At 34.5% G+C, this 27,500-nt stretch overlaps 2 protein-coding genes and 1 pseudogene across 3 annotated transcripts in view; 1 reads left to right on the forward strand and 2 right to left on the reverse strand.

Annotated features, from left to right (window-relative positions):
* The window catches only part of syngap1a (synaptic Ras GTPase activating protein 1a), a 156,098-nt gene that overhangs the window by 73,262 nt on the left and 55,336 nt on the right, over window positions 1-27,500 (forward strand).
* On the reverse strand, window positions 11,369-16,264 carry LOC122148748 (annotated as a pseudogene).
* The window catches only part of LOC122148747 (Golgi phosphoprotein 3-like), a 5,084-nt gene continuing 3,542 nt past the window's right edge, over window positions 25,959-27,500 (reverse strand). For both annotated transcript variants that reach the window (XM_042776145.1, XM_042776146.1), the window contains exons 3-4: window positions 27,424-27,500; window positions 25,959-26,129 (exon numbers count right to left, since the gene is read on the reverse strand). The exon at window positions 27,424-27,500 is cut by the window's right edge and continues 55 nt beyond it. In XM_042776145.1, coding sequence (XP_042632079.1) covers window positions 25,974-26,129; window positions 27,424-27,500 — 233 coding nt within the window. In that variant the 3' untranslated portion in view covers window positions 25,959-25,973. The remainder of the gene's footprint in view (window positions 26,130-27,423) is intronic.

A 27,500-nucleotide genomic window follows, 5' to 3' on the forward strand; every position in this document is an offset into this window, starting at 1 on the left:
TGAAGGTTGCATTTCTCTCTTTTAAAAGCATTACTGTATACTGTGGAGATATATTAAGGCTCATTATGGATTAGATGTTAATTTAATATAAGCATGCGATTAGTTGAATAATGACTTGATGTGACTATTATCCTAACTTCTGAAAAAATCTTACGTGGAGCCCAGAACTATTAAATACCTCTAGACATCTCTGTTAAAGTTTTTAAAGCATTCTATACACCTTTTATAAATTCTGAAGATTTTCGTGAATCTGGCCCCTGAGTTTTTTGACTCGAATGTCACATCAGTAGCAGTGCCCAATAATGAAACTAAAAATAATTAGGTCTACATGATCACCGGGACAGTATCTTATTACTGCAATATATTTTCACATTGTATTGCCAAACAACTGCAGCATTTAAAACTGAAAATAGTAGCTACAAAAGCAACAAATACGTAAGAACAAATGTTTTGTCTCTTTGGCGAATCGTGTCTCTTTGACTTGATGTCTTTGTCTCTCTCTCCAGAGGCACCTCATCTCTCCTGAGATAAAAGCAAAAGCTATATTGCCTTGTTGCTCTATGCTCTGTATGCAGTTGCAAAAGGACAAAAGCCAAACCAAGCGAGGCATTTGTCCTGCTTTTGCTAAACACTGCTCTGCAGGTTTGGAAACCCTCAGAGACACTGTCCTTATAAAGAGCAGAGATTCACGCCTTTGTTTCAAACCCCCACAAGCTATACAGAACAAAACCCCTCCAGCTGAACTAGACTGGGTCTGTTTTTGGCTCTTGAGGAATGTGTTGTCATGTTACTGGGTTGTTGTCACCTACCTTTCAGCAGCCCTATACTTTTATTCATTATTTTCTATGGCGCATATAATTTCAGCAGACCATAATAATAACAAACATATTGAATTAGTAGGGTGGAATTGAGAGAGAGAGAGGGAGAGAGAGAGGGGGGAAACTTCCTCTTTCAGATGCTGGTAAAGCCAAGACAGGGCTGAAGGACGACAGAAGCGTATCTGTCTCATCATCATCATCATCATCATCATCACAGAAGCTGGTAAGATCCAACACTGAACTCTTCTGCTTTGCACAGCTTCTATCATACTGTATTCACCATCTGTTAGAACACTTGAGAGAAAGTATTTTACACACACTCTAAATCAAAAACTCTGTCAGACATTTTCTAAATGTCTTTTTAACATCTAATGCTGTAGAAATGTATCGCAGATGAGGAAAAACATCTTTAAAAATACATCTCACATCAAATGTGCGATCTGTTATAGTTCCATAGTACACTCTAAATAAATAGATTTTTAAGTTGTAAATAAAACTAAAGTAACTGTAGCACGTTTAACAAAAAATAAATAAATAATTGTTCTTCAAAATTTCATGTTTAATTCAGTATGAGTTACTTGCTGTTTCTTGTGTAGTATTATAGAGTCAAAATATCATGGTATATGAATATGGGTATTATTTATTTTTATTTAATAAGCACACTGAAAAAAATAGTGTAGGAACAATTTACACTCAGAAATAGTCAAGTGATACATCAGATGAACTTTTTCAGAAGTACATTTACTAAAACAAATGTACTAAAATCAGTTCAGTCATAAAAATGTCCAAGTAAAATCATTTAAAAATATTAACAAGCAAAATAAAACAGAGACTACACATTGTAAAAATATACATTTTACAATTATATAAGTTTGAAATAAAAGCAATCTACATTTAAGTGTTCTGCGTTCTTAAAAAGGTACAATTAAGATAATTTTAAAATGTAAACAATCAAAATAAAACACCTACTAATTTTAAAATAAAAATGTGCATTAAAACACTTACGAAATTTATGGAATCATAAAGATTTTAAATGAAAATAATTTTAAAACAAAAATAAGCCAAATAAAACTTACTAAAAGTAAATTATATATATATATAAACATATAAAAACCAAATAAAAATGACAAACACACACAAAAACAAAATGACTAAAACTTTAACTAAAATTAAAGTAAAAATTACATCTAATTCAAAATATTAAAAAAGTAGTAGTTTTTATAGTAGTGTGTGTGTGTGTGTGTGTGTGTGTGTGTGTGTGTCTCTGTGTGTGTGTGTGTGTGTGTGTGTGTGTGTGTAGGTATGCTGCTGATCAGGTTTCTGCTGTGTGTGTCGCTGGTCTGTTCTGAGATCAGTCATCTGTCTGATGATCAGTGGATGGCTTGGAAATCTCAACACAACAAGGCCTACAGAAACGCAGTGAGTACACACACACACACACACACACACACACACACACACACACACACACACACATGATTAATCTGTCTCTGTGGGTCGGTCTGTTTGCCGTTTGACACACTGAACTGAGATCAGCAGAATGGGGTTTGTGACACTCAAGTGTCATCTCATATTTCTCATTAAAAACCTGATCATTTAAACCCATAAGCGCTGAGGATTGCTCCTGGAGTGCAGACACAATCAGCTCAAGTGTGCCGTGAAATGATTAAATGAAACGCAAGCGTGCAGGACTGTGATTGGTGCGGTCTGATCTGTTCTGAGAACTGTAACCGTCAAGTAAAGCCAGCTGTTGACTGTGTGACCTGTGAAGACCCGCCCACTTAGACAGGAAGAGAGCGTCTGACTGACAGGCGAAGCCACCAACCACAGCTCACCTGGTTGTTACATGGTTTTTATCTCTCTTTTAAAACATTTTTAATTCATTTTTAACACATTTTTACGTTTTATTGTCATTTTTTATTTCTTATGCATCTTTAATGCCTATTTTTGAATGATTTCTGAGTCCCTCTCATGAAAAGCAGTGTCTCTTTAACACCTAAACACCTTGAGTTCAGAGAGAACACAATTAACACACAATCTGAAAGACTTCAGAATATCTGTCTGCCCAAAAGCAACAAATGATTATTATTTCAGATATCAGTGTTAACAAAATAGAACATGTAATTGTGCTTGTATATAACTAAATAGATAAAGTGTAATAATAAAACCAGGCAGTTAAATATGAACAAACCCTTCCGTAAAACCCTTCAGTCTTGTCTGTAGTGTCTTATGGCAAAATATGTTAAATCCTGTGTCTTCAGTTTTGAGTAACAGTTTTGAGCAACCGGTAACTCGTTAGAAGTTGCATAAAGGCAGATTGAGACAGTGTTGCGTGGATCTGTCAGTGAGTGTGTGTTGTGTGTGTTGTGTTCTAGAGAGAGGAGCATTACAGAAGAGGCATTTGGGAGCAGAATCTTCTGGATATCATGAAACATAACGAGGAGACGGCCGTCAGTCTGCACTCGTACACACTGGGACTGAACCAGCTCAGCGACATGGTGCTTTAACACACAACCATTCCTCATCTCTCTGCCAGAATAACCACAGACTGCACACCACACACCAAATATGGCCAGAGGAAGTCCCGCCTCCTACATGAACGAGCCAATCGTCTCACTGCACTGCTGTTAGAGGCACCAGTTCATGCCGACCTGAAATATATGATTTTTAAAGCTATGGTAGAGTTAGATGTTGTTGCTAATTTGAAATGTATTATTTAAATGTGAATTCATTACGTCCCCATTTAAGAAGACTTACAAAGAGTAAAATATTGAAACAAAAAAAGAGAGACTAATCTCACACTGGCAGAAATTATCATTTTGGCTGAAAAGTATGTTTAATTAAATACTAAAATGTCAAATTAAAACAAATACTATAGAAAAAAAAAACATTTACTAAAATTAATTAAATCCTAAAAATGGCAAATTAAAATAATCCTTAAAAAATACAAAGTATAAAATACTAATAAAATATAAAAAAAATACTCAAATTAATTATTTCAAAATAACACTTATTATAATTTTAAATAAAGTTAATTTAAAAAAATAAATCAAGATACATTTACAAAATGAAGTCAAATTGATCAAAATTAAGTGAGTTTGTGCTTTATAAAACAAGTAGAAAATACCTGCCAGTGTGTTAAGAAAAATACATTTGATTTAAAGAGAAAAAATTCTTTAGCAGATTTTTTCACTTAAAACTCACTTAATTTTGATTAGTTTGACTTCTTGTGTCATTATACAATACTGTATCTTACATTTTTACACTACATCTTACATTACATTACATATTGTCTCCGAGGTGAGATGAATTGTGTGTGTGTGTGTGTGTGTGTGTGTGTGTGTGTGTGTGTGTGTGTGTGTGTGTGTCAGAAGAGGCATTTGGGAGCAGAATATTCTGGGATATCAGGACACCTAAAGAGGAAGCGGCCGTCAGTCGCACTCGACACACTGGGAACTGAAACAAAGCTCAGCGACATGGTGCTCTTTAACACACAACCCTTCTCATCTCTACGCCCCGAAAGAATAAACCACAGACTGCACACCACACACCAAAATTGGCCAGGAGGAAGTCCCGCCTCTCATGAAACGAGCAAGTCTCACTGCACTGCTCTTAGAGGCAACAGTTCATGCCGACTGAAATATATTGATTTTAAAAGCTATGGTAGAGTTAGATGTGTTGCTAATTGAAATGTATATTTAAATGTGAATTTCATACGTCCCCATTTAAGAAGGTTACAAGCGTTAAAAAATTTTTTTATTGACACAAAAAAAAGAGGAGACTAATCTCAACTGGCAGAAATTACATTTGGCTGAAGATGAAAAAGTATGTTTAATTAATACTAAAATGGTCAATTAAAACAATCTATAGAAAAAAAAACATTTACTAAAATTTAATTAAATCCTAAAAATGGCAAATTAAAATAATCCTTAAAAATCAAGTATAAACTATACTAATAAAATATTAAAAAAAAATATAATATCTTAAATTAATTATTTCAAAAATAACATTATAAAATTATATCATTTTAAAGTTAATTTTAAAAAATGAAGTCAAAACTGATCCAAATTAAGTGAGTTGTGTGCTTTTATAAAACAAGTCGACAATAACTGAAGTGTGTAAGAAAAAATACATTTGATTAAAGAGAAAAAACATTCTTAGCAGTTTTTTTCACTTAAAACTCACTAATTTGATTAGTTGACTTCTTGTGTCATTATCCAATGGTATCTTACATTTGTACACTCCATCTTACATTAAATGACTATTGCGTATGTCTCATAGGTGAATGAATGGGGGTGGTGTGTGCTGTGTGGTGTGTTTAGACTGCAGAGGAGGCAATCAGTTGAATGGTTTACTGGAGGACGATTTATTCGGGGTCAACGTAACGTCCTGCCTCATCAAAGCAGCCCCTGGCCTCGCGAGCAAACTGGACGGAGCAACGGGATGAGTCAGCCCGTCCAGAACCAGGTGCTCATTGTAATATTTATTACATATTATTTTTTGTTATTACCTTGCACAGTTTTAATAACATTCTAATCTAACATTATTATATAACGTGTGTGTGGTGTCAGGGCCCGTGTGGCTCGTGCTGGGCGTTCAGTGCCGTCGGGGCTCTGGAGGGTCAGATGAAGAAGAGAACCGGTTCTCTGGTGCCCTTGAGTCCTCAGAACCTGATGGACTGCAGTGTGAGTCTGGGGAACCGCGGCTGCAGAGGCGGATATATGAGCCGAGCCTTCCTCTACATCATCCAGAACAACGGCATCGACTCCGACACCTTCTACCCGTATGAACACAAGGTACTGCGGAACACTCCAGCTTCACTACAGCAGTGTTCACAGGTGTGAGAGAAATCAGGGGCTCTCCAACTGGGGTTCCTGAGAGCTCAGGAAAGGATAATAATTCAATTTTAAAAAATACATTTAAATAAATCGGTTTAGCTTCACTACAGCATAAATCATAACAACACAATAAAAATACACTTAAAATCAAAACAAATCATAGAAATGCAAAAAATAAGTAAACATTTTGTTATGAAAATACAACACACTAAAAATTGAATATTAAAAATGTAAATTAAAATATATAATTTTTAAATAAAACACTTACTAATTATTAATTATATTTTAAATAATTGAAATTTGAATTTTAAATAAAAAATAATAAAAATAAAATTTCACTAAAATTATAATACACCATAAATAACTTCATTAATAAACTAAATGTCAAATTAAACAAATGAATAATTAAAATGAAAATCTACATGAAACATTTCAAAAATTAAATAAATCATAAAATTTAAATTAATATAAATAATTGTAAATACAACATACATTAAAAAAATCATCAAACTACAATGTAATATGAAATTAACAATTTTTGACAAAACAAATGAAATAAACCTGACAGGAAAAAAAATCTTAAAAATGTAAATTTTTAAAATACTTCTTTTAAAATAAAAACAATGAAAAAACACTTACTAAAAATTATTAACCCATAAAGTGTCACATCAAAAACAAATAAAACGCTATTAAAAAAACAATGCAAATAAAATGGTTACTAAAAATTTATTAAACATAACAATGTTTGTAAAAAATTAAAAATAAAAACAATCAAAATAAAAAACTTACTAAAAAACTAAATCCTGAAAAATACCTAATCAAAAAAAAAAAACTGCATGAATATGAGCAAAATGTGTGTAAAGCTTGTAATATTAAATCTAAGGAGAAAAAAGAGGAGAAGGGAGGGAGGGGGGGGGAAGGGGAAAGAAGAAGAGAGAAGGGGTCGGGGGGAAGGAGAAAAAAAAAAGGAGGGGTCAGGGACAAGGAAAAAGTGGGGGGGGGGGGGGGGGCAAAAAAAGAAGGGGAGGGGAGGAGGCGGGAAGAGGGAGGGGAAGGGGGAAGAAAAGAGGGGGGGGAGAAAGCGAGGGAGGAAGGAGAAGAAAAAAAAAAAAAAAAAACGCGGTTCAAAGGGCGGACAAGAGGTGGAAAGGAGGAAGGGGTGTGGCCGGACTCGGTGACGGGAAGAGCCAGAGGGCTCAGGGCAGGATTCTTCCGCGGCAAAGGAGAACAGCGAGGGACAGTAACGACTGGCAACAGTTGGGCCCTGTGTCCTCGGGGCAATCCGGCTAACGTGCGTCCCACAGAGACAGAGCGGGGAGACCCCAACAATACAACAAAATAAACTAACAAACAAAAAAACCAACAACACACACACACAACACACCACACGACACCACCACACACACACCACACACTACACTCACCACCCCACACACACGACACACACACCACACACACACACACACACACACACACACAACACACACCACTCACACATGAAACACACACATTATTACACACACACACACAGACACACACACACACACCCAAACACATGGTCTATCTGATTCACAGCCCCCTCATGATGCGTGTGTGTGTGTGTGTGTGTGTGTGTGTGTGTGTGTGTGTGTGTGTGTTCAGGAATGTGTGTACAGCGTCCGAAAGTGCAGCTCGGACTGATCAAATCATGCGTTCTAGTTGTGGGGTGACGGCTCAGAGAATGGACAAGATTACTGGCTGGTGAAAAACAGGTTAATTGTCAAGTTTTAAAGGGTTATTTAAAAATTATAATATTTTATCATTATGATGATATGACATATTCTTATCTGTGTAAATATAAATGTTATATATTCATCATTTTAATATTATTCATAATTAATTTGATTATTAATATTGACAATTCTTATAATATTTTATATTATAATTTGTATAAATATTGTATTATAATATTCATTTTTTTATAAATATAATATTTTATCGTTTTATAAATGCTGCTGTAAAAAAACAGCTTTAAAACTTAAAGCAGTAGCTGTTAAGTCGCTGTATTTAGTGTGAGGAGCTCTAAGTGCTGAGAATGTGAAATGATGATTTAGTCAATAAGCGTGTGTCTCTGTGTCTCAGCTGGGGAACCGCGTGGGGGGAAAACGGATTCTTCCGCATGGCACGAAATTAAAAAGCATGTGTGGAATCTCCAGCTTTTCCCATTTACCCCACCATCTCCTCCGACCGCATCTGAGCTTCCCGTCCGAGACACTGGAGACCACTATATCTTAATACATCACTTGATTTCCTGAAAGACTTCAGTTTCTGTAACAGCCCTGAAAAACCAAACTCTTGACAAAGATTTCCTGAAAGAATTTATCCTGAAAATAAAGCTGATAATTAATTTAGAATTTAGGCGGAGGAGTATTCTCAATCTAAAGAGTGTCTGACTGGACAAAAATGTCAATGATTTTAATATAATTAATTTAAACATTGAAATTAGAGATCCGTTGTATTTATTTTTTATTTTTTTCCAAAACAAACACACAAAAAATAAATTAAATATTAAATTGTAAAAATTAAAAGTAATACTTCTTATATAAAAACTATAAAAAATAAACTTTATTAAATCATAAAAATTATTCAATCATATCATAAAAATGTGTTCGCGTCTTAAATTGAATTGTAACGCACTGAAATTAGAGATTGATTGTTTTTTGTGACTCAGTGAGAAAATTAAGTCTAATTGTGTGTTATATGAACATATATATATATATATATATATGGGCCAAATTTTATTATTACTATTATTCAAATTTAATTAAAATATATAGATTATTAGAATTACGTTAAATTAAGTGAAAAACATAAAGAAGTGTCACCTTCATGCATGAAACTGTGCTTATTTTATATTAAAATTATTGGTAAAAACTAGTAATAACTAATTAAAAATTTATATCTTTAAACTATATAAACACTGAAATTAGAGATTTGTTTATTTTATGTGAGAAAGGGAAAAATGAAGGGAAAAATTGTAGGAAGTTATAACATGCATGTTTTTATAAATATATTATTATATCAGATTTATTTGTTAATTGGTTATATAATGTTCATAATTTGTATAAATATAAATGTAGTATTTTATATTTGTTAGTATTTTATAATATTATTAATAATTATTTTATTATTATATTCATATTTTGTATGTCACACAGCAAATGCCTTTCATTTAAAACACTGAAATTAGAGTGTGATTTTTGTGGCTCTTGAAGAAAAATACACGTCTTATTTTAAGTTTTATGTTGACTGTTGTAAGAATGAATGAAGCTCAAAGTTTGATTAAAAGATTCAATAAGCAGCATGGCTTTTATTGATTGTGTTATAAAAGTATTACATTCTCTAACTAAGACGAGTTCTGATCAAAACTGCAGATATGTCGCGTTTCCATGCGTTACAGTCCTGAGTCAGAAACTACACAAAAGCCCTCATCATCATACTGGACTGAAAAGAATGACGCTCAGTAGTTTGAAGCGAATGTTAGTGTGTGTGGATGGGTCCAGAGGTCCGGTCCTGGTCCGCTCACATGTGTTCTGGATGGTTCTGAGGCAGCTAGTGAAGTCCTGCACCTGACGCCCCTCAAAACAGATCTGATAGACGGAGACGAAGAGAGGAAACCTGCACACACACACACACACACACACATCAGACACACACACACACACACTGATGATGAGGATGATGAGGATGATGTCATTGGGACTCACTTGTCCACCATGCTCTTCTTCTGGAGGATCTTGTAAACCTCTGCTGACGTCTGAGGGACCCTGGAGCTTCTGGACCGTTCAGCATCCTCAGCTTCCAGCTCCACTATTGACTGATGAAAAACAGAAACATCAGCTTAAATAAACACACAAATCACATTCAGATCACACACAAACTCAGTTCTTAGAATTTTGCTGCTTAGGTGTTCATTTTGCTCCATCTAGTGTAGAGCCGTGAAACTGCATTGATGTTTATATTAAAATAATAAGGATGACTTATATAGATGTAAATTAAATAAAAAATAGATTATATATATATATATATATATATGGTATAACTTTATACTAATTTTATAAGAATAGTTAGATAGTCACAGATTTAAATCTCACAAACAGCCAAAACTGAGTTTTTGAGATTTTTTGAGAATTAAAGTTTTGATGCTAAATTGTTCAGTTCATTTGCTCCATCTAGTAATTGGCCCAGAGTCTGAAACTGCACTTGATGTTTATATTAAAAATTATTGACAAAAAAAAAAAATCTGGCTTTAAAGGTAAGCCAAAATTAAAATAAATTAAAATAAATTTAATTAAAAAAATTGATAATTACATATTATATATTAGTATTATTATTATATGTGTGTGTGTATGTATTAATATTACTATTATTAAAATATATATTGTTAAGAAATTATTGGAAACTTAAATAATAATAAATTATTAATAATCTAGTCATTTATAGTAGGTAAGCACGCACACACACACACACAAAAAAAATCTCCATAACTACATTTTATAATAAACTTATTGGTTAAAACTAGTAGATAAGAGGCAAATAAAATAGTTTATAACAAATCTTCACAAAAATGGCATAAATAATAATGTTCAGATTTTTATTATAATTAAATGATATAACATATCTGGACATGTCATGTGATCATCCGTGTACTTGAGTCGGATAGCTACTTGGTGGTGAGGAGAGGCTAAGGCCTCACACGCCAAGCTAGATCCTGCGCCCCAGCAGGTGGTGATGAGGTCGGCCTTGCTGCAGCTCTCCAGGAAGATTAGGCACAGATGGCCAGTATGCAGCCTGAAGAAGAGTTTGGAGAAGGCCACCATCTCCATCAGCCCCAGCCGGATAACTGCAGCTTTAGTGTTGTCCCCGAATCCCAGACCGTCACAGAAACCTGCACCCACCGCCATACGATGTTCTGCACACACACACACACACACACACACACACATTAATAGACACACACACACACACATTAATACACACACACACACACACACCAGACCAGATGCTCAGCTGCTGTCAGACATTTACAAACACAATGTTTCATTACAAAATTAACTGACAGATTATGAAATTTGCATGTTTTATTTAGTTATTATCACAGATTTTCATTTCAGATGTTTTATTACATTTTTAAGTGTAAGATTTTTTTGTTTGTATTAATGAGTTTGTAACTCAACAAGGATTTTGTATCTTTTGTATCTTTGTAAATTTCTTTTTTTATTTCATGTCTTTTTTGTGAAATTTTTTTTTTATTTCTTTTTTTTTTTTTTTCTTTATTATTTGTTTTTTTTTATTTAATTAGTTTGACTTTTTGCCATAATTATGTTTTTTTTTATGTTATTTTTGGTTTTTTTTTATTTTTTTAACTTTTCATGTCATTATTGTGGCTTTTTATCTCTTAATTTTTTTGATTTATGCATAATTAGTAGTAATATATATATATTTATATTTATATTATATTCTAATCAGCACTTTTTTTCTTATATTCTTTTTATCTCATAGTTTTGATTTTTCTCATAATTATGATTCTTTTCTTATCTTATAATTTTGACTGAGTCCTGTCCATAATTATAAGTTCCCTTCTTAATTTAGACTTGCCTTATTATTATTATGTCTTTTTGTCATTATTATGACTTTTTATCTCATAACTTAAATTTTTGTCATAATTATCTCATAGTTATGATTTGCCTAAGCTTCCACAGGACATAACATCAGTAATCTGAACAAGTGAGACGATGTTTTAAAGATCACTTCTAGATCATTGTGAGATGAAAGCACCTTCAGCGCTCCACACAGCTCCACCGTGTCGCTCTCCTTCACCACAGTGATGCGGAAGTTCGGCGTCTGCAGAAGCTCTTTGAAGATCTTGCCGTTGGATTCATTAGTGGCTCCTGAAACACACGCAGTCATGAACACACGAGGTCAAGCGCTCTGCAGGTTTCTCACAGGAAGTGATGTCACACACACCGATGGTGGTCTCAAGAGAACTTCTCCTCGCGGCCAACTAAGCTGGCGATGTTGGCACCCATCAGCACACTGACCTCGATCTCCAGCTTGGACCTGATGATGTCAGAGATCAGAGGTCAGTCCATCCGGACCATCATACCAATAGCCCTTAACACACACACATAATAAATATAATATGTACATTCAGGATAATTATAATTAACTAATACTATTAAATCATATTTGTTAATTGAAATAAAGCTGAAATAAAATAAAATAGATAAAAAAAACTTTTAGTGTTGCAAAGGAAGTATTTCTCACTTTAATTCATTTTAAGTTGAAGCATTAAAATTACTAGCTTGAAATAAAAAATAAAAAATTAAAGACACGAAGTGAAACCTGAAAAAACAATAATAATAAATAAATAAAAGAACCTAACATAATATAATGTAAAAACAATAAAAACTGACACACATAACGCGTAACATGAATTACTAACCTTTAACTAAAATTAAAAGAAAAAGTATTGAACTAAAAGATATTCAAAATATTAATACATTCTGTAATAGTACACAAAATAATACTGAAATATCGCTGACTGCGTAAAAAAGATATGGTGTTTGGCTCATACTTTAATGAGGGAGATGCCAGTGGCTCCGGGTTTGACGTGAGGTTTCATCTGGTCACAGATTTTCCCAATAAACTGATGAGGAATGACGAAGATCAGGAGGTCTGCTCCGCTCGTGGCCTCGGGGACATCAGGAACAGCCACCTGAGGGAAACAGGAGCAGATCTGAACCCTGATCTTTCCGTCTCAGAGGCGCTTCACGGCTCTACTGTAGCAATTCCATCATGAGCTGCGTTACATCGCTGCTTCTTAACCTTTTAAACAATATTTGAAGGTCTCCCATATTATTACATCTACCATTTCTGGTTCAATTATGACAACGCTCAAAAATGTATTTTAATTCTAACTTTTTGTCATAGTTATGACTTTATCTCATAATTATCTCTAATAATTTTGTCCTTTTGTTATAATTTAGAGTTTTTATCTTATAATTTCCCCTGTTATAATTAACTTTTTATCTTATAGTTTTAGCTTTTATTTCAAAATTTTAACCTTTGTCAATTACGACGTATCTAAGTCTCATAATTATGCATTTTTATCTCAATGCCATAAATGTTACTCTTTAAACTCATAATTTCAACTTTTTGGCATAATTTAGATTTTTTTATCTCATACTTTCAAACTTGTGTCAATTATGTTTTCTATTATCTTCATAATTAAAGATTTTGTTATCTCAATGTCATAAATATGATGCTTTTTAACTCATAAATTTCGACTTTTTTGGCATAATTTAGATTTTTTTTATATAATACTTTCAAACCTTGTTGTCAATTATGACTGTATATCTCATAATTATGATCTTTTTTCCTCAGTGCCATAAAATATGACTCTTATTTTAAACTCATAATTTCAACTTTTTTGGGCATTATTTGATTTTTTTTTATCTCATAACTTCAACCTTGTGTCAATTATGATTTATATCTCATAATATTGAATTTTTCTCTTCAACTGTCATAAAATATGCCTCTTTAAACTCATAATTTCATCTTTTTGGCATAATTTAGATTTTTTTATCATAATTTCAATTTATAGTCTAAGTTTCATCACATTATTTCGACTTTTTCATCTCATAGTTTTGTCTTTTTGTCAAAATTATGACTTTTTATATAATTTCTTTTCACTTTTTTTCATTATTGTGTACCTTTTGTCTATGTTACATGTCCCTAGTGTGTGTTTTGCCCTGCTTGCCTTCATAGTTACCCTCATTAGTTGCCAATAGTCACTCATTGGACCACCATCCACTCCTTGTTAGTTCCATAGTAACTAAGTATTCTTGCTTTTGTTCTCCACGGACCATTGTATTAAACAGCCCGTTGAGTTTCTTTGTGCTTTGGCAGTTGTGGCGATGTTATGGTGCCGTTTACTGCTCGTGTTCTGTTGCCTTGTTTCAATATTTTTGATTTTTGTTTGTTCTTGTCTTGTTATTAAACTGCACTTTGCATTTAGAATCCATGTTCCCTGCCTGCCTTGCTTCCAACCACCAGCACCATTACAGTCTAAACCTGGAGTAATTCCACATTTTATCACATCATTTAGAGTTGTATCTCATAATTATTATTTTTGATTGTCATAAATGAGTTTTTATCTCATATATTGTGACTTTTCATAATTTTTCATAATTTCAACTTTTTATCACATCATTTAGATGTTTATCTTATAATTATGATGTTTTTATCTCATAATTAGTTTTTGATGGCCATTAAATTAGTTTTTATCTTCATAATATTGTACTTTTTGCCAGAATTTTTACTTTCGTCAGAATTTCAAACTGTTAGAATCCACTTTTTATCACATCCATTTAGATTTTTATATCATAATTATGATTGTTTTATATCTCATAATTATTAGTTTTGATGCCATAAATGAGTTTTTATCTCATCATTTTTTACTTTTTGTCAGAATTTTACTTCGTCAGAATTTCAACTGTATAATCCATTCTTTTCATCCACATCATTTCATACTTTTATCTCATAATTATTCATTTTTTATTAGTTTACTGCCATAAATGCGTTTTTATATCATAATGTTTACTTTAATGTAATCAACTTTTTAATTGAACTTTTTTTTACTTATATCATTGCTTAGACTTTTTCATACCATAAAATATGACTTTACAATCTCACAACTTCATCTTTCTGTCATAATTTTAACTTTTTATCTCATAATTCATCTGTTATACTGGTTACTGGATTTAAAAAAAATGTAAAAATCTTGAATCTTTTTCATTTTTGATTTTTTAAGATTAAATGAAGATTAAAAATTTTGAAGTTTTCATTCATTTTTTAAATAAAATTAACCATCTGGTTTCAGGAACAGCCTATGTAGTATGACCTGTACTGTTCCAGCAGGTTACCTTCATAAACTGGATCAAGATCAAGACGTTTCCAACGCAGCATCTGAATGAGTGCTACCATCACTTTTATTATTCCTTCCACTTTGACCTGGTTTAAGGGGGGTGGGTATACTCTGTTGAGGTTTGCTGTTCTCTAACTAGGAATCCAAATTTGTGTGCAATGATTTCAAAACCTCAAGTGTACATGTGCTCATTTATCTTTTCCCATCATGACCTCTGCCTCGCTTATTCAGTGATTACTTCACTTACATATGAATCATTATTAATCTGCTACACAACGTTGTATAATTTTGTCTCAGTAATGTGTAGATGAGTATAAAGGTGATTAGTGCAAAGGTCAGCACTGTAACCTGTGTGTAACCCTATTTACTCAAAGATACCATGGTATTACCTTCTGGATTTTCACTAGTTCATAAATCAACCAGGTCCAGCTATCAAACACACATATCAAATTCACTTATGAAATGTTATTTATGAATATTCCCTAAATGTTCTGAATTTTTTTAAATGTTTCTTCTTGGTTACACACGAATATTCCATTTGATCATTTTGCAAACATTATGGGAATGTTATTTTTAAATGTTCTCTGGAAAATATTGTTACATTTATAAAACGTTACTATATTTTGCAGAGAATATTTAAAAGTAACGTTCTCTGTAACTGAAACGCTTCAGAAAAAATGCTACATGAACAATTGCATAATGAATGTTTTTTGTGGTAACGTTTTGAGAACATTATTAAATGTATGTTCAAACTCTCCAGAACATTCTGTGTTTGCTGGGGGCGTACTCTCCCAGCACTGTACTATTAAGAGAAACACACACCACATTTTTGGGCAGTTTGTGTCCGGGCAGATATTTGACGTTCTCGTGTTCGGTGTTGATGATCTCGGTGAGTTTGCGTCCGTCAATCATCTCCTCGTAGACCCACATCTTCACCATCGGATCGAAGCGGTTCGACGCTTTCACATTGTGCCCGATGATCTTAGCGATGGCAGAACCCCTGACCAACAAATTTAAACACATTATTTTAAAAGATATTTTCAAAATACATTTTTAAATGGTTTAATAAATATATTTAATTTTTAAATATATTTTCATTTTTTTTATACATTTTTTTTGCATATGTGTTTTCACTGGGAACACACACAACTACAGTAAAACTGTTGATTGATTGAATAACTGGATGTGAAACTGTGAGAAGCTTCAAAATTTAAAATGAAAGTTTCCTACAGTAGATATGCTACTATGTGGAAAACAACAGTGGTAACCTTGGATACTCTTAGAAAATACCGCGGTAAATTACATGGCAATCAAACGGTAGTAACGAAGCACCGCGGCGTGTGCATTAAAGCAGCTTCAGTGGTAACACCACAGTTCTGTACAAACACACCTGTGTGGAGAAGCAAGACAGACGCAGGTGAAAATGAATGCAGTCGTGTCTCGTTCCGCGCAGACAGCTGCTAAAGCGTTCTCAGACGGATATAAGACGGAACTCACCAGTTTCCTGAGCCGATGATACAAACTTTCTTTCCAGGCATCGTGTTTGTTACTGTCTGAGGATCAGAGAGAGACTGAAGTTTGATTTCCTGACACACCCGACATACAGAGAGAGAGAGAGAGATACAGAGAGAGAGATACAGAGAGAGGGAGAGAATGCAAGGCTAGGTTCAAAAGGTTGGATTTGTTCTGCTTCTAAATTCCTGTTTTGTGTCTAATCATCTGTGTTACAGTCCAACTGTATGGATTGATTCAATTCAATATGTGCTTTATTGGCATGACAATTGTTACAATGTATTGCCAAAGCATAGTGTTTACATTGAATCTATATGCATGCATGTATATACATTTAATTAAAATGTCTGTCAATATTAAAATGAATGGAAATGATAATGATGTATTCTTTAATGATTCGTGCATTATAATGATTGAATGCAGCGCGTGTTAAAACATGCTAATGATTTCATTTAAGAATAAAATCAAACATCCGAGATCAGGTCAGATTTCACCAAATGTCCCACAACTACAGAAAAAGCTGAAATCAGCAACGAGGAAACAACTTCATTAACACACTGAATAATGTTTTTCATGAATATAAATCCCTGTGTATACGCCCACCTACATGGAGTCTTCGTGGAAAATGTTTACAAAGAAAAAGTTTTAAAATATATAACATCATATTTAAAAAAATTAATAATATAACTAAAAAAAATGTTTTGACCACTACATAAAAATATAGGCATAGTCAACTGTGTAATATAATAAAGTCCATTGAAAATGTAACACAACTGAAAACATGTGTTTTGCTTTAGGGAATAAAATAACATAAAATATCATTAGGTCACTATTAAACAGCAGAAGTCGATGGAAAGTCCCAGTCATGTGATTGGTTATGGTTTTGATGTTCGTGTGGGATGAGATTTCTATAATTCAGCAAAATCTGACCGATGTATCCTGTGTGATGAAAACAGACGACTAAATAATGTTCTGTGTGTGATGTATATAATACTTGTGTGTTTTTTTTAAATACATGCATGCATTATTATCTACTATGTTTTATTTTTAATATTATCATTTGTGTTCATTATAATTGAAAAACATCTACAAACCTGGAAGTTGTGCATGATATAACTGTTCTGTAGACAGCCAGTATTTTGGATTTCTTTTCAATTCTTGGAAAACAACCACAAAAGAGAAAAGAATAAAGGCTGGATTTCTCCATCTTGAGTCCCGGCCTTCATTAATATTATGAATTCATACTATTTTATCCAACTCATATATTTACACACATCACGTTCTGCAGAGCTGGCAAAACAAAGATCGGTTCAGAGACCACAGGACATACTTATGATCACGTTTTTTTTGACACTTGGAGAAAGACCCTAAAGTGACCCTTCATCTGAAGTCAAATATTCCACATTTCCCTCAAAAGTCCAGAAATACAATGATCTTGTAAGTTATTAAAACTGCAGTCTTCCTTTTTTCACTGAATGACTGCTTAAAAAATAGAATAAGTTCAAAATATTTAATCGACAAAACCACCAATATTTTTTATGTTTAAAGCATTTCTGTTGTCTTCAGTAATATGGATCAGAGCATGTACGTGATTAGTTATTTCCCCAAAAGATCAATTAGCTATAAATAGCAGTCTAGAACAATAATCAGAACAACGTGATTAGTTATTTCCCCAAAAGATCAATTAGCTATAAATAGCAGTCTAGAACAATAATCAGAACAATAACCAGTCTGTAATGATCACGGGGTGATGAATTATAAAATACACTGTGGATCGGGGACACACCCAAACTCTCCACATACAGTCCTTCATCTCATCAAGCACAGAACAGAAGATAATCACGTCACTGAACTCAGCAGCTGCTCACCTCCAGCTGTTATTAATAACCATCAATCAGTGCCAGTGGATGTACAGTACAGCATTTCACATGTACAGTATATGAATCAATCACAAGTGTGATTGTATATATTTCTTCCTGAGCCAAAATATTTAAAATCATGCTGTGTAATAATTGAAAATGTCCAAAATAATAAAATCTAATAATAATAATACTAATATCTTATATATTCAATTATTACATACTAAAACTCCTTTTTCAATTAGTTCAAATCATTTACTTTACAGTTTCTCACATTTGGCTAAACCTGTTTACCATGTGAGTTTTCACCATATTACCAAAAAAGAAATAAAAAATTATATATATATAGATAGAGTTATAGAGAATATTTATAATATTATATATATAATATATTGATATATACATTTTTTTTGTGTGTGGTTAATTCTACAAAATACTCCCTAAAGTGACATTTAAGTACAATTTTTCTCAATGTGTGAGTTTTAGTGGAAGACAATCTCAACCTTTCAATATATATATAGTATTTTTATTATCATACATCAGAATTTTTTATCATACATCACCATCTTTCAACACAAATCCATTAATATGAAAAAGTTAGTTTAAAGCTCCTGAGGTTGACAAACATTTCCACTTTGTTGGAACGAAACACATATAAAACTCTTCTCTCTCTCTCTCTCTCTCTCTATGATATATATATTATATTATATAATATATATTATATATATATATATATATAGTGGTGCAAAGGGCCTTGAGGTTCCTTTTCAACATTGATAGTTCACTCACACAACATAATCCTGATATACAGCCACGAGTTCAATTCCTCCTAGGTGCAGACCTTCCAGTAAACCGGACTGCAGATCAGCAGAGTTTGGAGGTTTTCTCATGATTATATTCACGACAGGGGGGGGACGCAATCAAACCCTCGTTCACAAACATCTATGAACAACGTTCCTCTCACAGAAAATCCTGCGGGGAGGATTCGCTCGTTTGATTGTAAATCAACACACAGACATTACAGAGAAAAACTGCATAAGATGATGTCATTGGGTGTAATTAGTGTTATTCTTCATGAAGAAACACACATCAGATGAGAGCGGATCACATGCGTCATGTGACAGTGTGAGGGTCACGTGATGAGGAAGTGAGGTCATGTGACACGCATGCCACACACGTTGCACATTTCACAACAGAAAAACATGCACGGTTATCCAAAACATCACACGCTCCCTACCTAAACGTTCCAATCACCGTTATTTTATATACCATTATAGTTTACAATATTAATGTTTTGAGTTAGTTTTTATTAACATGTTTAATTAGTAATTATTGTATTTCTTTATTATTTTATTATTTTTTATTTTTATTTCAATTTAATTTTAGTTAATAAGTTTTAGGAATTTAGCTTTTTTTTAACAATTCTGTGCATTAGTTGTATTAATATTTTTAAATAGCTGTTATTTTGTTTTTATTATTGTTATTTCACTTTAATTTTAGTTAAAGTTTTAGGACTTTTGTTTGTATGTTTTTGTCTTTTTTTACAGGTCTATATAGTTTTTATTAAATTTTTATTCCAGTTTTAGTTTGTTATTTTATTACTTCAATTTAAACTAAATGTGAACGTTGCTCGGGAAACTAAAATACTGCGCTATATCTATCTATTATATACTATAAGGAGATATATAAGATCATTAGATTATCCCACCCTCTCCACCCCCCCCCTCTATAGATATATATAATATATATCTATATATATACATATAAAGTGCCTTGGCAAATAACTGAAATAAAAGCTGAAGATGAAGTCCTAAAATTAATATGAAGTAAAATTAAGATCAGTGTTGTTATTGTTAATAAAAACTATTCAAAATAATTGTTATTAATTGAAATAAACATAAGAAAATAAATCTGAAATATTAGAGGAAAGATTTAAAAATGACTTTGAAATTAAATAATAAGATGAAGTACTAAAATTACTAAAACTAAAAATATTTAAAACCAAAGTAGAAAAAAAAAAAGTATAAAACAGAGAGTTCCGGTCCTTGATTCTGATTGGCTGAGCCGTGTTCGAAGCTGTAAAGTAACATACGCCTTTGTTTACTTCTGTGTGTTGCTCGGCAACCACTTTGTTGCAATCACAACTGTTTCTGAGGAACTACATTATTTGGTGGAAGAATACTGTTTTTATTAATATCATTACACTTTATTTGCTCTGTTTTATTCTGTGAAACCTTACTACGTATATGGAATAACCGTTTTATAAAAGCAATAATCCCCAAGAAGCCGTGGTTTACAATGAATTTATAACAGCTCATATCTAACAACTAGGGATCGACCGATATGCATTTTTCAGGGCCGATGCCGATACCGATTATTACAGATCAAGGAGACCGATAACCGATATTTTGAACCGATATGTGTCTAGTGTAAAAATGAAAATTAATGTCAAAATTAAGAATAAAAAGGCCTCTGACAAAGACTCTCTTTAAATTAGTTTAACACATCTTTAATTCTGAGAAAACTGTTCATAATAACAACATTAATATTAATAATAACAACAAACATAAAAAGTGTGGGAGCATCCATCAGCAGCATTCTGTAAACTAAGTAAAACTTAAAGCAAATGTTAAACAGCAACAAATGAACAAATAATGGAAAATAAATGTAATCTCTCTCTCTCTCTCTCTCTCTCTCTCTATATATATATATATGTATGTATGTGTGTGTGTGTGTGTGTGTGTGTTATATTTAGCGTTTTATTTTGACAACCCAGAATTGCATTAAAATCACACACAACCATATTGTAATAGTGTTTTATTTTTTTTTGATGTGTAAAACGTTTGTTTGACTGTTTATCACGGCGCTTACAAAACTAGGAAGTATACAGGACAGCGTCATCCAGAAAACGGTGCAATGTGAGATTATTGACAATTTACGTTATTGGCATAGGGTTATTAGCAGGGTGCGATTTGTGAAATAAACAGAGGGGGGGGTGCTTTTGAAAAATTTTATGAAATGTTTTAATACGACGGAAATTGTATTTAGTGTGATCTCAGTTTAATAAAAACATTGTAAGCCTACGTTAGGCCTATTAATTGTAATGATTTAATGTCCACGGTTATTCAAACAACAAATACATCGAGAAGAAAGCGAGCAAAGAACACAACGGAGCTTTTTGAAACTCCGAATCAGTTAAACCATTGGCGTCGCAAAATGAGTCACCGTTTTCAAAGCGCTTCAATCGGATCGCGAATCATTTGATTCAGATCTGGACGTCAGAGCGGGTTTGCATGATGTTTTTATCCCCACCGGGAATCATTTGATTCAGATGTGGCAGGGATGCATAGACCAGAAGGGGGAAATCCCCCCCACCGGCAAATCGCACCCTTATTAGTGAAATGAGAGAGCGCGGCCGCGGAGATAACTAAATCAGGAATAGGGAGCTCGCGTCGCGTCAGGGCGTCAGAGCTCGCGCTTGATGCCCTTCAGCTCTTCAAAATTGCATAATGGTAATTCTGAATCTGTATGAAAATTATTTTGCAAACATGTTAGAATAAAGCAATATTTCTCCAAATATGCTCAAGTTTTTTCTACTAAGAGCCCTAAACGGAACGGACGCTGTTCAGTTTGAAGCTATGTGAACTACACAAAAAAAAAAAAAAAAAACGCAGCAGACGTGATCGAATGAATTCATTCGTGTTGATATAATCTATTCACAATATAACGTTAAGTTGGTCGAATTGTGAGAGAAGTAGGTTTTAGTTTCACTATCTCAGCACTGATGTGATGATCCGTTAAAGCATATCACTGCAATGACGGACATTGACCGGGAATTCACAGTATAATAACTGAACGGGGCTTGTCATCATAAATCGATTATATTTAGGTGTTTTGCCAACTTCAGTGTAGTGATTTATTGCAACTTAAGGAACGTTTACTGCATTCTTACCTTCGAGAGATAACTTATTGATGTGTGATGATGATCACTGAAGCAAGCAGCTCCTGACTGTGCTTTCGGTGTGAGAGCGGAACATTTTCCAGCCGCGCCAGCCGTATTGATTGGCCAGGCTTAGTCTAGGCCACAGAGCGGTGCGCTCTGACTGAGGTGGCTGTTTCAGTGCCAGATCGCGCATTTCAAAATAAAATGGTTTTATCGGCAAATCGGTTTTGAAAATGGCCGATGCCGATAACAATAAAAATGCTTAATATCGGCGCCGATAATCGGCCACGCCGATAATCGGTCGACCCCTACTAACAACGCCCCTTAGCTGTTATAAATTCACTGTAAACCACGGCTTCACAAGGATTACTGCTTTAGTTCAAAACACAAACTAATAAAAATGCAAAAATAACAAAAAAATTTAACAAAACTGTTTGTTTTATGCTTTAGCGAACGATAATAACCCTGGCATTGTGTGGCGTCAAACACAAGCCTGTGCTTCATGCACACTTACGAGGCGTCTCGTCAGCTAGGATGCTGTCTATGTAGGGAGGGTCGGCTGCTGTAGTTCTATGATGTTTTGTTGGAGGCCGAGAGCGGGGCAGATATCATCTTCTGGGGGGGTGGTGGTGTTTTTTGTGTTCTGGTGGTGGGTCGGCCTCCAGCAGGCTACGCGAGCGTGAGCTAGCCGTGTCGTAGCGCTCATCACTCAGTGAGCTCAGTGCGCTCTCCAGCACATCCGCGGCGTGCGCTAGCAGGATCAGCGCTAGCATGCGGTGGCTCATGCGGCGCCAGTCGTTGGTCCAGCGCTCCAGCAGACTGTCCTGCAGACGCTGCACCAGACGCTGCTTCTCGCTGCTGTCCGTCAGCGGGTGTGTGGTCATGTCGAACAGCAGGAAGGTCTGCTTCTCCGTGCTCAGGACGCCCTTCTCCACCAGACTCTTGGCCAGACGCTCGTGCGCGTTAGTTATGTGTATGTGAGTGTTTATTTGGTTGGTTGTATGTCTCTGATGAAATAGTTGTTAACACAATAATAATAATATCTAATCAGAATGCTTCTCATCTTCCAGCGTTCTTTAATATCTGAAGCATGATGACTACTCCATATTTTTAGTTCTGAAAGAGAACTATATATTTTTTTTTTTAAATATAAGTAACTCTTTCAAAAAAAAAAAAATCACATTATACATATTATTAGGTAAGGAAACATGTTCTTGTTTTGAAGACAAAACATTAATATTAGTTTTTTTGTAATTAACTAAAACTATTCAAAATAGTTGTTCATTCAAGGTCAAGGTTGGTACTGCTTGGTGACTTCAACATGCACCTAGATAAACCCCAGGCTGCTGACTTCAACACTCTGCTCGCCTCATTTGATCTCAAGCGAGCGTCTACTACAGCGACTCACAAATCAGGCAACCAACTGGACCTCATCTACACGCGCTGTTGCTCAGTGGACAACACTTTAGTTACTCCACTGCACACCTCAGACCACTTCCTCATTACTGCTAACCTAGCACTCACTCCTGAAGCGGCACACGCTCCAACGCAGGTCACCTTTCAACGGAACCTATGCTCACTCTCTCCATCTCGCCTATCCTCTGTGGTTGCATCCTCACTTCCTTCACTCTCGCACTTTTCACTCTGGACACGAACAGTGCTACGGACACTCTTTGCTCCACTCTATCCTCTTGCTTGGACAACTTCTGCCCACTGTCGTCTAGACCAGCCCGCACCACCCCATCTGCCCCCTGGCTGTCCGATGTACTCCGTGAAACATCGCTCTAAACTCAGGGCTGCAGAGAGGAAATGGCTTAAATCAAGACAACTCTACCGACCTCAGTGTGTATCAGTCTCTCCTCTCTTCCTTCTCTGCAAACGTCTTCACTGCTAAAACATCATATTACCACGACAAGATTAACAACTGTTCTGACTCTCGCACACTTTTCAAAACCTTCTCTTCTCTTCTTAATCCGCCTCCTCCTCCCCCTTCATCGACTCTTACAGCTGACGACTTTGCAGTTTTCTTCACAAATAAGACAAGAACCATCAGTGACCAATTCTCCACACCGCAGACTGAGGATAACTTCATAACGACGAATACACACTCTCTCTCCACTCTCAGAGACGGACGTTCCCAAACTTATCCTTTCCAATCATCCTATTACTTGTCCACTTGATCCTAACCCCACTCACCTCCTTCAAGCGATTTCTTCTTCAGTCATACCTTCACTTACTCACATTATCAACTCCTCTCTTCACTCTGGAACATTTCCCTCAGCGTTTAAGCAGGCTCGGGTAAGCCCACTGCTGAAGAAAACCATCTCTAAATCCAGCACTTATAGAAAACTACAGACCGGTATCCCTTCTTCCATTCATTGCAAAGACACTTGAAACGAGCTGTGTTCAACCAGCTCTCTATATGTTCTTGTACAGAACAACCTCCTGGACAGCAACCAATCTGGCTTCAAAAGCAGCCACTCAACTGAGACTGCCCTGCTCTCGGTTACTGAAGCCCTGCGACTGGCAAGAGCAGTATCAAAATCCGCAGTACTTATTTTGCTGGACCTGTCTGCTGCTTTTGACACCGTTAATCACCAGATTCTCCTGTCCACCCTCAGAGATGTGGGTCTCTGGAACTGCACTCCAGTGGCTTAACTCCCACCTCTCTGATAGATCCTTCAGGGTGTCTTGGAGGGGTGAAGTTTCTAAGTCACAACAACTTGCTGCTGGGGTTCCTCAAGGCTCAGTACTTGGACCGCTTCTCTTCTCCATCTACATGACGTCATTAGGATCTGTCATTCAGAAGCATGGCTTTTCTTATCACTGCTACGCTGATGACACTCAACTCTACTTCTCATTACAACCTGATGACCCGACGGTAGCTAAACTTATGCGCCCTCCAGAAGCTTGCGTTCTGCAAGTGAACGACGCCTTGTGTTGCCATCCCAAAGAGGGTCAAAATCACTCTCACAGACTTTTTCCTGGACTGCTCCCAGCTGGTGGAATGACCTCCAGATCTCAATTCGAACAGCTGAGTCTTTACTCATTTTCAAAAAACATCTAAAGACCTCATCTTTTTCGCCAGCACTTGACCAACTAATACTAGCACTTACCTTTTCTTTTTCTTGCCTATCCTATTCTTAAAAAAAAAAAAAAAAAAAAAAACCTGGCTACGTGTCCTGTACTAGACTAACTGAGACTTGTCATAGCACTTGTATACTGTTGTTGTTCTCTCGTTGATCTGATTGTTTCTACTGTTCTCATTTGTAAGTTGCTTTGGATAAAAGCGTCTGCTAAATGATTAAATGTAAATGTAAGGTCATTTTTATTTATGTTGATAAAATTAAATTCAATTCAAAATAATTAGATGAAAAACATTTTAAAAGTTTAAAGTAAAATAAAGTTGAAAAGTTGAACATATCTAAAACTAAAATTTAGATCCGTGTTGTTATTGTTAACTAAAGCCGAAACTATTCAAAACAGCTGTAAAATAAAATAAAATAAAATAAGAAAATTTAAGAATGTCACCTTCGGCAATTATTTGAAATAAAATAAGATTAAAATTGTTAAAACCAAACTGAAATATAAAATTAAAGTTAAATAAAAATATATTTGTAAAAAAAAAAAAAAATAAACAAATAATTATATTAATAAAAATGACAAAACAACATAATTACTAAATCTTACACAAAAAAATAAAATGACGGAAACCAAAAATGTAAAAATAAAAGCTAATTCGAAATATGAATAAATGCTAAAATAATACTGATTTATTTATGCATTTTTTTTCATTTGCTATTTTCAAAAATGTAGTACATATACAAAACTGTGTAACTGTATGCTTATGACAACAACAAAATAAAATAATCCGCCAAACTTAAAGGTAAAGCAAGTTAATTTTTCTCTAATTTTGCAGGTCAAGCAAATGTTCCTTGATTTAGGGATGTTTTGATATTTGTACTGCAAAACTCCTGCAGCTTTCTTCCTTGTCTAAAGCTGATTTAAAGCTCTGTTCCAACCTCAATGAGCTCCCTAACTAGTCAGCATGTGTAGGCGGTGTGGCTGTCTCTCACCGGTCAGCAGCTCGATCCAGCTGGACATGTCCTCCGGCGGGTCAGTGCTCTTAATGTGCTTCAGCGCTTCATCCAGCAGCACGTCACCCGTGGGAGCAGAGGTCTTGACCAGCACCTGCACACACACAGCATTAATCTGGAATAAAAACTAAGAAAACCTGTATACTACTAAACAACAACTTCATCCAGCAGCACACATTCAGCCCAAGTATGGTGACCCATACTCAGAATAGTTGCTCTGCATTTAACCCATCCGAAGTGCACACACACAGAGCAGTGAACAAACACACACGCTGTGAACACACACCCGGAGCAGTGGGCAGCCATTTTATGCTGCGGCGCCCGGGGAGCAGTTGGGGGTTCGATGCCTTGCTCAAGGGCACCTAAGTCGTGGTATGAAGGTGGAGAGAGAACGTACATGCACTCCCCCCCACCCACAATTCCTGCCGGCCCGAGACTCGAACTCACAAACCCTTCGATTGGGAGTCCGGCTCTCTAACCATTAGGCCACGACTCACCCCTTAAAATTTAATTTAAAACTACTAAACAACAACATTACAATTTAAATGAAAACAGAATGTAACAATAAAAGCAATAACAGTGTTGTATTTTGTTTTTATTGTTACAATAAAACAATAACAGTATAAAGATGTGATTGAAGTATTGCTGAATTTTGTATTTTTTAACACCATATCATCAACGGAGGCTATTTTCAAGGAAAACTAGATAAAATGAAACTAATAAAAGTTAAGAAAAATAGAGAAATTATATAGAAATAAAATTTATATTTTTCTTACAACAATAAAAAAATTATATCAATTATAAGCGCTTTCTGTTTGACTTTTGATTAAAAAAAATCTTCTTTTTTTTTTAAACGGCCATTAGTTATTTTTTAATAAAACCATGTAATGCCTAATTTATGAATTTAATTTAAAGCAGGATTTTACAATCAGTGTTATTTCAGTATCATTGATTTACCATTATAATTTTTATTATTATTTTTAAATAATTTTTATTTTATTATTTTATTTATAATAATATTTTTATTTTAATATTTTCCATTTTAATTTTAGTTATAGTATTTATTTCTGTGCTTTCATCATTTTTCACTTTTATTAATATGTCTATACATTTTTTTTTTTTTTTCAGTTTTACTTTAAAAATTTAAAAAAAGTGAAAGTGGTATATTTTTTTTTTTTGTTTATCTACTGAGTTTCCACCCTTTGAATTCAATGCACAAAATTAATGCGAATACTTATATACTTATATGGAATATCTGATCGTGAAATCTATTGTAAAACCCAGTAATCTGTCATTATTCAGATCTGGTGTAGATGCTGGGTTGGTTTGATAACTGGTGAATTCTGCAGCTGCTATGAAGCGCTCTAGAAACACATGAGACGGTTCACCTTGCGGTCCAGTAGTTTTCTCTTGCGAGAGCTCTGCGGCTCGAGCTGAATGCGTCGTCTCAGCGCCAGCTCCACCA

Source organism: Cyprinus carpio, chromosome A19 (assembly GCF_018340385.1).
Source record: "Cyprinus carpio isolate SPL01 chromosome A19, ASM1834038v1, whole genome shotgun sequence".
Classification (NCBI taxonomy): Eukaryota; Metazoa; Chordata; class Actinopteri; order Cypriniformes; family Cyprinidae; genus Cyprinus; species Cyprinus carpio.